The following is an 11859-nucleotide window of genomic DNA, read 5'->3' on the forward strand; positions in this document are numbered from 1 at the left end:
ATGCTGTTGCCCCAACAGATAGAAAAGAAAGGAAAAAAATTGTACTTACAACACCAGAGTGATAGAAAATGTGCAACATCTTGCTGCACACATTGAAGGACCGAAGCTTCCTCAAGAAGTACAGAGTCTGCTCTGGCCCTTCCTGTAGCCAGGCTCACACTTTCAATCCAGTCTGTTTAGATTTTTTATTACAATATGTTTAAAATGGCTGCTTCTTTCATGACAAATTCAAAAACTGTGTGTGTGTGTGTGTGTACGCTTGAGGCTCTAACTGTGCTTTATCCACATCAAAGAACTAGTGTATTGGCCGTATTTGCATTCAGTCCTTCCTGTCAGAGGGTTCCTTGGTATTCAGAACAACAGTCGACCATGATACAGCTGGGCCCCTCACTGCCAGAGAGGGGGAAAGATAATGAGTGCAGGGGGGACTGGCATAGTGCCAGATATTCTGAGGCCAGCTCCAAATTAAGAAAAACAAATGCTGTGTCGGTGTTGGAACTTGTAAAACAGTAACTGCGGTTCATCCAGTGAAACCATCGTATAAACACTTCAGACCACAGTGCATATTCAGTGTCACCTCTCTGTGTTGAGAGATTCAGCATATTTCTAAAGTGAATCCAGGCTATATAAAGACCTCCAGTTCACCCACTGGAGCTGTCTGATGAGTGGATGTCCTGACTCATGTACTAGGCTGCATTGTCTGTCAGATCCATGATGATGCTGTCAGCTGTCAGATCCAACCAGGCTTCTGGGGGTCATAGAGCATTTCTCTCCAATGTGCCGTCATGCATTCATTTGTAAATACTGCCATGATAGATAGATATTGTAGATATTAAATATTGTTAATCAGTTCCCATAAAACTATGCATTAAGAGTAATGCAACAGTTACTTATCATTTTGTAATGAACTGAACAGTAATCTCAAATATAATGTGTGAACAGTGTTGTGAAATGGTAATAATTTGATGTTATGTCAGCATTTCGATCATCAGTTGTTAGTTTTCTATCTAGAGTTTTAAAGGACATCAAGGTTCTGAATTTAGTGCCAGGGTGATTGTAAAAAAACTGTACATTATTAGATGGCAATTTCTCCAAGTGAATAAATTAAACAAGTTCATGGAACCAGTCTTTGAAGCCTGTTAGAATTGGTGGAGTCTTTGAGAATAAGTTGTTTGTGTTTTTTTGCTATTACCATGCCCATCAGTAGGGCTGTTTGAATGTGTGAAGGGAGAATTAAAGATCATCCAAAGAGATCCAAGTCCCTGTTAGGAGACAGAGTCTTGTAGTAAAACCCAGATCAATTTACAAGCCTTGGAACTTTGCAGTTAAACGTCACGGATCGTGGAAATAGTTGTGAGGCTGAGTGAGCTCAGCAGGACAGCCAAGCGCTGTGGTTGCATGTATAATAGCGAACTGTAAAAGCTGGCCCTGTCTGGTGACGTCACAGCCGGACGCTCCATATTTGGCCAAGCCTCACGCGGTTGCATCGTTATAAGTTGTTCGTAGTCAGACTGAGCAGAAAGGATTCATTGCGGTGATCCGGTAACATTATTACTTCTATCCTGGACACGAAGAGGGAGCGAGCTGATCTGCTGGATCAGGCACGCGCACTTTATCTGGACTTCTGGAGAGACATTTCCCGACATGCTGACCCTGAGGCTACCACAAGCTCTACTTTTTGTCTTCTTTCTCTCTGCTCACTCTGCCTCAGGTGAGTAAAGCAGCTCCTATTATTATTTTTATCATGATTATTTTAATGTCCATCCAACTTTAGGAAGGAATTAGTAAGTAATACAGAGTATGTCATGATAAGAGGAGCTTATGAGTAAAGATATGTTGATTAGTACACATTATAAGATGACAACATAAGAAATGTATAGCCCGTGAAATATAAGCCTACTGTGCATGTGGAATAAAATAGATGTGAATATTATAAAAGTCGATTACGGTAGGCGTTATTCTTATTAAGTAATTATATGTTGTAGCAATGTGAATGAGAACACACATGGATTTATAGCAAATCTAAAGTTGTATTCACACGAACAGGCCCACAAAGGTCATTCTGTAGGTGGGCACAGGGCTTCAAGTCACTCTGCCTATTTAGATTTAATGTTTTTTTTTTATTTTCCAAAACACTTACAGCCTTCTGCTAACAGACAAATGAACAGGATACTGACCGACTGCTTCTGTTAAACATACAACACTAAGTATAAACTTTTCAACTCTCGGGTGGCTCTCCTCTGTCGGAAAGCTTCACCGACGGTAACGTGGCTCCTCGCCCTTGCCCGGTCGTACAAATTATTTTTCGATCTCTGTTATTCTGACCTCTCTCCCCTTTTGGCCATCTCTCCATTGCCTTTAGCATGTGGCAGGTTTACCGTACCTCTGCTCCTGTGTCTCGAGCCTATGTGTTTGTTTCCCACTGACAGAATAAACACCAGGTCTTTTTTTCAGTGCACACACAGAACTTATAGCTGACCTTGAGGAGATATTCGCTGAATCTTTGCAAAAAGTGTATTGGATTAGCTTTCTCCAGAATTGCATACCCAACCTTGAAGTGTCCAGGCAATTATCTTATTAGGCCTACCTGAAACAGTATTGCAAATTACTGTCTTAGACACCACTTCTGCTAGGGGAGACTGGGTATGGTTGTAACAACACCAATTCCACCAAGTAGAGATAAGATAGGAGTTAGGTGGTCTCCCTGATCAGATAAGGTAGCCTAGTTATCAAGGCTGGACAACAGGTACATTCAGAATATGTAGAGAAAAGACTGATTTTGAGGTCAAAAAGTAAATTTTTTTGACCAAGACTATATTTTGTTTAGTCTCTATACAATTGCTTGACTTATATTAGATTGAAGTGTAGTTTCTTAGGCAACCTGTTATGCATTTTTTCCTTGCTAATTTCAAACCACCATGCTGATACAGCTAGCTAAATATTGGCTGACGGGAGTGGGGTGGGTGTGTAACACTTCTTTAAAAAGTGTTACAACCATCCATGATACATAAAACTAGGGACTTTTTTGTCTTTTTACAGAGTGCCCTTTGCAGTCTGGGCTCACCAAGCCTGCACTCCAGGGTTACCAGCATTCATTTGCCAGCACTGTGACCAGTACCTTCCATTTACATATTGTTCACATGTTGGCGTATATATCGGCACTCAACATTTTACATACTCCTGTCTCTGTCAGTGGAGAGGGCAGAGAAGCGTACAGACAGCTTGTGCGAAATTCCGGTGCGCAAGAAAAAGTCCCAATACGCCAAAGAGTAAAATATAGAAGTGCCGGTACTGCGTACCGGTGAGTACTGGCCCACTTCAAGCACTGACTGTGATTAAGAATACACACACATTGACACACACAGACACACACCTCTTTTTTGTTAGACCTAATGATGTACAAAGATGTTCTTTAATTAAGTGCATTTTAGTAGTATTTATTAAGTATACTTTTAAGTAAGTTTTTTCTTTAGCTAAATTTACATACATGTACTGTACATGTGCAAGTGTCATTAGACATTGTCTGTTATAGTGAGAGAGAAACATGGTTCTTTTATATAACTACCAGTTTTTTAAGCATATCAATAGTGTGTCATCTATTTTTGCTTTGTCTTATTGTTACAACGTACCCCAGCATGTGTCACAACCTACCCCAGTAGTGGGGTAGGTTATAACAAGGGAATACAATGCATTTGACATCAACTCACGAGTCTGTGATATTCTTCTAGAGGATTGAATTGGTGCCATTTGTAGTGAACAAATCTGGGTACTTTGAATAAAAGTTTAAGAACTCTAGCTACAAAATTCAGTGAGTGAAGTTGTTGAAGTAAAAATCCGCTCACTGTGGTTCTATCTGGGCCACTAAAGCTGTTAAAAAAATTCTGATTTTTAATTTACTTTTTAATGTCCAAATTCTAAAATGTGATGTGATTCAGTACCTGAATCAGCCCTGAGTGTGCTTTGTTTGGCCATTCTGCCTACAGGAAGCAATGATTTACATCATCTAATACTGTAAGTCTGTTGTTGAAAAAATAAACACAGTGATTCAGGCAGATTTGACCTTTAAATCCTCCATTCAGGGAAAACCACAGACTGCAAAACAGCTTTTCTCCCTTGTGTTCCTTGGGCGACACACTTCAGAAAAAATTAAGCACAAGTGTTGTGGTTGTGACCAAACAGTCAGTCCATAAAAATATATGGCCATGGATCTTTTATTAACATTGCTAAATGTAACGCATTTCACTCAGCACTTCATGAAGATCAGAACATTTTTTCCTTCTACTAAGTTAGTGTGGTCCTGTATAATAGTTTTGTAGAGGACCACTCTTAAGGTTTTATTACATAAAATGTGTAACTTGGTGTTTATAAATTCAAGGGTAAAAACAAGCAGGCCGTCTCCTCTTGTGGCAGAGTTAGGCAACAACAGACCTGTGTGACTAAGTCTCCCTACAGCTTTTGGAATGCCTGATACACGTACATCAATGTATCTGCAAATGTACAATACATTTGGTGCGTTGTTTTCTGCCACAATGGTTCTCCATCGATGTGTTGTTCTAACTAAATGATTTTCATTATTTAACATTTAATACGTCTTTTCAGGATTTGAAAGGAATTAGAACAGTATTTTTACATTACCTCTTTTATTTTGCAGGCTCCTATCCCCAAGCACAGAATGTCACCTGGAAATCCACCAACTTTAAAACAATTTTGACCTGGGAGCCCAAACCTTCAGCTGATTACTCCTACACAGTGGAGTTCTCCGTGTGAGTGCCTGCATTCAAACCCTCACCTTTTCAAGAAATGGCATTTCATTCCCTGCTCATTCATACAGTTCATTATTTATTCCTCTCAAGGAGAAATCCGGGTTGTTTGTGTGTCGACTGGAGCACAATCCCCTTTGACATGCTCACTCAGTAACCTTGAAGGACAGATTATTGGGAGAGGGACATGATTAGAATCCATTATTGATCCAGTAAAAGCTTTTACTGGAATGATGATTATAGGCCAGTAATCTTTAAACAGAAAGATAACTAAAAGACACATGGACCTTAATGTTTCAGTAAGAGAAAAATGTAAGAGGCAAGAACATTACAATTTAAACATATGAAGAACATAAATTACAAATGCCACAAACTGTATTGCTGTTCCACAATGTATTCAAATCCATAATTGTTTTTGGAAAGGTGTTTCCACTGGGATTTATTATTACATTCTGCCTATGTCTTATAATGTACCTGTTAAAACTTACTGGGACATAATGTTGCCCTGTAGTCCGTTTTCTTATGTCTGCGCTAATTTTAATGGTCGTCTGATTTCTCAAAATGTTTGCATCCATCAGTCATGTCTGTGTACTAAATAATGTGACTTATTAAACTCTGGCAGGGTTGGTGGAGATAAACAGAGGAACCCTCACTGCATCCGATCCTCAGTGACAGTGTGTGATCTGTCTAGCTCTCTGACTGAGCTGAATGCTTACTATACAGCTGACGTCCTGTCTGAACCCCCACTGGGGGCCTCCTCGGATCTAATTGAGTTCCCCTACACCAAATCACCACGATTCTGCCCCTACAAAGACAGTAGGTTATTCTGCCACTATCTGCAATTTTTAATCAACATGTCTTGGAAATTACAGCATGTCAGAATATACATATTGTCCAGATGCACGTTCAGGCAGGTCAGCACTGGAAAAGAGCTGAAGGGTTTGTGTAAGTGTTAGCCAGTGAAAGAAGTGTTAGTCCTCAGGTTTAACATTTTTGAAAGGATTATTCCAGTTTCTTTCACGTTAAGTCTTATTCTGAGACTTTTTGCCATCATCTCAATTATTAATAACTCACCAAGTTAATTTGCTGAGCTCTGGAACAAGGTGACATCAATGAAAATAAGTCTAAAAGGTCAAGAAACATGAGCAGTCAGATGATTCAAGAGAAAACAAAGGTGAACTGCAAAATTATTTACCAAACTGTAAATAACTTTGACCTACTGTATAAGAGGTTATGGTGTACCTACAAAGACCCCACATGGAGACTCCAAGAACTGTCATTGGTCAGCTTGGGCTGGTTGAGTTTTGTCCTATAATCTTCTGATGCCAGTATAGATGACAGAGCGTGAAGACAACATGACACAAGTTGAAACAAAGACTCAGTAATCAGCGGTTTTTCACATCAGAGGCTTCACTGCTCTGTATCACAAATTGTCAAAAACCAAAATCTAACACTGTTAACTCTGTACTTCAAATATAAATCCTGCTTTATACATGAAACATTTATTATACACACAACTAATAACTAATAGGCAAACAAATAAATGGATAAATGCAGCCATGAATGTTATGAATACAGCGCTGAATAACTGACAAATGATTGAGGACCAGTGTAATCATATAGGGCCCACAGGCCAGGCAGTTCTCCTCCGTCTCCAATAGTAACGTAACTTCCTATGATGTCATCCTTTATGTCCTGGCATGGTTTGTTTACACTCAGAAGAAAGTGAAGACAGGATGTCCTCCCACAGCTTGTTTAGAAGTCAGATGCCATTGGCGGGCTGTGTAGGAGAGGGTATCCGTTCTCTGTGGACTATTTGTATTGTTTACCATCATCATATTTCCTACACAATGTGCAATACAGTGCAATAATAGAAATGATGGACAAAACTGTGAAAATAAAACCCAAAGTTGAATTTCTATAAATACAAGGTGTAGAGAGGCTCATTTAGCTTTTTGCTCCCAAACATCTTCAGACTGGTCTCTGAACAGTACCTTGTGTTCTCCACAGCTGATATAGGCAGACTTGACTTCAAGCTGGAGGTAAGTGAAGACAAAAAGAAGACCACCCTGTATGTGGCTGACCCACTCACTGCCCTTTTTAAAGATGGCCACCAGCTGAAGCTCAGCGATATCTTCTCTGACCAGCTGCAGTACAAAGTCACCTATCGAAAAAATCAGAGCACCGGTAAGGTGAGTAACAGCAGACATTGCAATATCAGCCTCAAACACGAAAGAATAAGACATTAGAAACTACATGTTTTCCTCCTGTGTTGTGTGCAGAAAGTGTACAACTCTAAGACCAATGTGATAGAGCTGACAGATCTGGACCAAGGGGAGAGCTACTGCTTCAACGTCCAGGCCTACATCCCCAGCCGCAGTATCGACAAGCAGCTGGGAGAGCTGAGCCACACCCAGTGCTCCAACAACAACAACCAGTCCTTCTTTAAAGGTGAGGTGTCCTGATTCTTACAGAGAAAATGTGGGCAGCCAGTGATTCTGTTACATCTTCCCTCATTGCACAAACTGTCCAGACATAACACATGCAAGTTAAATCCTGTGTAATGATCAAAGTACTGTCCACCAAGACACACACTCACAGCAGTAATCAAGTGCTGACATGCCATAGTTTTGGTGCTGTTAATTTTCTGTAAATTTGTTTGCAGACTGAAGGACACCATGTCAGAATTTATGTGTGAGATATTTGCACGAAACCAAGCAGGCAGCTAAATCCTTGTGTTTCTATTGCTTTCTGTACACCAACAATTCACTTTACGCATTAGAAAAAGTGGTATTTTTCAGAAATGGGTGTCTTAACTGCTCCTTTGAAAAATGCTTTCACACATTTTGGCCATTTCTGCACCAGCTTTAATAATTACCAAACACGGTTTCTAAGCTGAGCAAAAGATTAAAAAAAAATGCAAACATTTAAATTTCATAACACTGCAGTTTGCTGTTATTTTGTGCATCTAAATTGAATTAAAATTAAGTTATATGAAAAGATTAAAAGCAAGCTAATTGCTAAGCTAAAAGCTAAGTGTTGGATTTTTCATATTTATTAGGTCACACGGTCTTATTGCTGTTTATTAATAAGCAAATATGAACTCGGTAGTAGTGTGTGTGAGGCAGGGTGGAGCTGAAAACAGCAGCCAAGCTCAATGTGCCTACCCTGAATAATTAAAATAGTTTGCTGCTTTGTTTTGTGTGGATCTTCATGATGTTCTTTAGAGCACATGTCCAGATCTAGTCATTTCGCTTCATGAAGGCGCAGCGCATAGGTTCATACTGGTGTTCAGATGTCTGTTGGCTGTAGATTTTATAGTGTTTTTAAGAGAAACTTTAAACAGAAGACGTGAGGCAACACAGTGGTCAGTCTCATCTTCCCTGTCTCTGACAGGGCAGACAGGGTGTGAAGACGTCCAGGGTCACACAAGACTTGGTACAGCCAAGAAAACACACTGATAATGTACTGAAAGCCAGTCATCCCCTGCTTGCCAATCCTTTTGATTTCTCTGTCTCTCTCACCACTGTTCTCCAGCAGTTTCAATTCCATAATTGTTCCACATATTTGTCAGCTGTGTGGAAACAGCGTGACAGATGCACACAGGCAGGAAAGAAGCCCCTCCTCATAGATCATTACGTCCTTTTAACTTCAATTTTGCAGAAGCAATGCTCGGCTAATCCAGAAACACACAAATGCTTAATGTTTGAGGTTATTGTTAAGAAAGAAAAGAGCACCGGGGGTGGTGATTGGAAGTGGATAAGACACGGACCTCTGGTGTGAGAGACCCGGGTTTGAAGACACTGTGAGACACCATCAGGGACATACATGTGTGTGTATGTCCCTGAGCAAGACATACATAGCAATTGTAAATGACTTTGGATGAAAGTGTCAGCTAAATGAGAAAATGTAATGTAACAAGCCTGACAGGTTTAGCTGTTTGTTTCCTGCCCCCCCCCACACACACCTTTTTTTCATCACCACATCATGGTATCCAGCTCCTCATACTGCATACCAGGCTGCTGGGCAGGAAAGGGTAAAACCCCCTAAAAAACAAGCCTGATAGGTTACTGGAATACTGGAAATAAAAGGATAACTTTGGTGCTAATCCTCTAATAATCAGTTCATATGCAACACCTAATGTAATTTCTGAATTACTGAGATTATGTTTCGAGATCCAACAGCACACCCTGGTGGAAGAAATAACCAAGTATATACTTGTAGGTGGCATGTTCCTATAAGTGCCTGATTCAGTTGAAGAAAATTATATTGAACTTTATTTATATATATATATAACACCAATTCATAATAGTTGGTCTCATTGCACTTTTCATAGAGAGCAGGTAGAGACTGAACTCTTTATAATATTGTTTACAAAGACCCAACAATTCCCACCATGAGCACTTGTAACAGTGACTCCCTTTCAACAGGCTAAGCCAGCCCTGACTATAAGATTTATCAAAGAGTAAAATTTTAAGCCTACTCTTAAATGTGGAGATGGTGTCTGCCTCCTGAACCCAAACTGGAACCTGGTTCCACAGGAGAGGAGCTTGATAGCTGAACGCTCTGGCTCCCATTCTACTTTTGGAGACTCTAGGATCCATAAGTAACACTGGGAGTGCAGTAGCTGGGATATTTTAGGGGTAGGTTTGGTTATCAGCAAAGTATCCCTTATATTTTGAAAATATTAACCATCACAATTATGAATATTATAAACAATATTATGAAAGATTCATAAATACGGTGTACCACCCTGGAATCAGGTGCCAATAAGCAAATGTGAAAAACAGTCTCAAAAAGAGGCTTGCTCACTTATAAAAGTCAATAATGAAACACTATTGCACATTAATAGCCGGACAGTGAAGGGTGAATCGGTACACTGGCCGTCACAACCAGCTGTTATTATAACACAATACACAAGCAAGTAACGACTCTTTAAAATTAAAATAGGATTTATTTAGAGATAATGGAGATCAGACTTCTGATTTATTGTGTATTTCGTTTTGTGTCTGTTTGGGCTACTTTAACTATTCTACATGCTGTTATACATATAACAAAATGACATTTATTAAATGTAATGTCTTGTTTTGTCTCCACAGTGTATTCAGGCGGTGTGATTGCTGCTGCCATCTTCCTCGTCCTGCTTCTGGTCAGCCTCATCATAACAGTCACAGTGGTCTGCTACAGACGCAAGAAAAAAGCTCTGAAAAGTGGAAAAGAACGCATGCCCCTTCAAACTGTATAGAGCGTGTGTTCCATCACACACACACACACACACACTCACACACACACACACACACTGCTGTGAGAATATGTGGTACTACTGAACTGGATTGTGGCCTTTAAGGAGAGCAGGAGAGGAGGTCTAGTCCAACATTCCACTGTTAAACACTGGAATTTATCCTCCCTTTAGTTTCTGTGAAACAACCTCTGAATATGTTACATATTTGATTCTATCTTTATTGTTTCATGCTGCATAAAAATAGACTTTCGGAAAACACTGTTTGAAAACTCCTACTGTGCACACGTCATATTGCTGAAGCTGTAATTAATTTTTAATTCCTTGGCTTTAAGATCTGGTGAGTGGTCACTGATGCCTGTAGATAAACACTACCAACTTATTTTATTCGTTGCATTTTATAGTGTACTTTGTAACTTGAAATAATTGTCATGATGAGGAATTTTGGGAGACTGATGAAAGCAACACTTTATGGGAAAAAAAGTATATATTATTTTTGTACCTGATGCTTTATTTAATGTTTTATATAATTTAGTGTTTAAATTAACATATTTGCATATGATACTGTTTTGAGCTGTTCAGATTGTTGCACTTTTTTACTGTGTAGTGAAATGCTGAAGAAGTAATAAATATTTTACAGAGCATGATCATTTTGTTCAAAAAAATGTTTTCATGTCACTGTCAATACAGTTCAATGATGATGAGAAACTGGATGGTAAGTTATTACATTAATGTTATAGTTATACTTTTTTGTTTAAAGTGTTGGTATCCAGCATTAGGGCTGAGATGATTTCCGAATCAATATACTGTTAAATATCTGTAGTTTATTATTGCTTGAATTGAAAATACATGTTCATAATGTAGTTTTCATTTGTATCAGTGGGAAGCAGAGAAAAATCTGCTGAAATTCCACAAATCAATGTTCTCCTAAGCTAAAGAACTGGCAATTTGCAGGTTCAAACCTTTTCCGTTTTGAAACGATTTGACAAACAATTTCTGATTTGTAGTATAGCCATTTTTCACATTTGTAGCGTCGTGTTAGTTGTCGATTTGAATGGAACCTTCAGGGTATGCTAACCTTAACCCTTAATTACAGGGCCACAATCTGGCAGATGGGGCTCATATTTATTTGGAAGCACATGCACATCATTTCCAGTTAGTGACCCAGGTTTCATGTTTCTAGCTCATTTCAGCTTACTGGAATTTGAGCCAATGCAGCAGACAAAAAACAGTTTATTTACAATTTATAGTCTAATTTGTAGTGCCACCTAGTGGTCGACTTGAATGAAACTTTCAGTTTGGTCTATTATGTGCTGAGACATGCCCCTTTCAGGGTTACTGACCAGGGGTGGCGATGGGGAAATGGATTAGACGCATTCCTTTGGTGTGAAAGACCTGGGTTCGATTCCCACTGTGACCCATCCACCGTTGTGCTCCTGAGCAAGACATTTAACCCATTGTAGCTCCAAAGGCGTGTGACCTCTGACGTGTATAGCGTAGGTCCAATAATTATACACCGAAAAGTTGGTTGTTCTTTGTAGCAAGCTGATTGGCACCAAACTTTGCACACAGCCTCAGTTGGACATGGGAAATTACTGGCCCAAGTTTCGTGTTAATGCCGTTTCGCATACAATTATAAATCCAGTGCACCTCTTTACAGCAGTGGCTCCCGGCTTTGATGTGAGAGTATGTATACAGTGAATATATATGATATGATGTGTACAGTTCAGTTCCTCAGCGTATCAGGTAACATCACAGGCAGAAAGTAAATGATTGATGTACCTATACAGTGCATTCAGGTCAGTATGGGATCTTTTAGGTTGTAAGATAAGATAATTTTCTCGGGTACATAGTGCACAT

The 11859-nt window shown here is 39.4% G+C and overlaps 1 protein-coding gene across 1 annotated transcript; it reads left to right on the top strand.

The window, feature by feature from the left end:
* The first annotated feature begins 1521 nt into the window (after positions 1-1521).
* Positions 1522-10646, top strand: f3a (coagulation factor IIIa). The gene is made up of 6 exons (XM_046049130.1): positions 1522-1711; positions 4652-4763; positions 5383-5576; positions 6771-6952; positions 7043-7211; positions 9860-10646. Exons 1-6 carry the CDS (start codon positions 1645-1647, stop codon positions 10003-10005), a joined length of 870 nt encoding a protein of 289 aa, XP_045905086.1. The 5' UTR covers positions 1522-1644; the 3' UTR covers positions 10006-10646.
* The last annotated feature ends 1213 nt before the right edge of the window (positions 10647-11859 follow it).

This window comes from Micropterus dolomieu, linkage group LG01 (genome assembly GCF_021292245.1).
Source record: "Micropterus dolomieu isolate WLL.071019.BEF.003 ecotype Adirondacks linkage group LG01, ASM2129224v1, whole genome shotgun sequence".
Lineage (NCBI taxonomy): Eukaryota > Metazoa > Chordata > Actinopteri > Centrarchiformes > Centrarchidae > Micropterus > Micropterus dolomieu.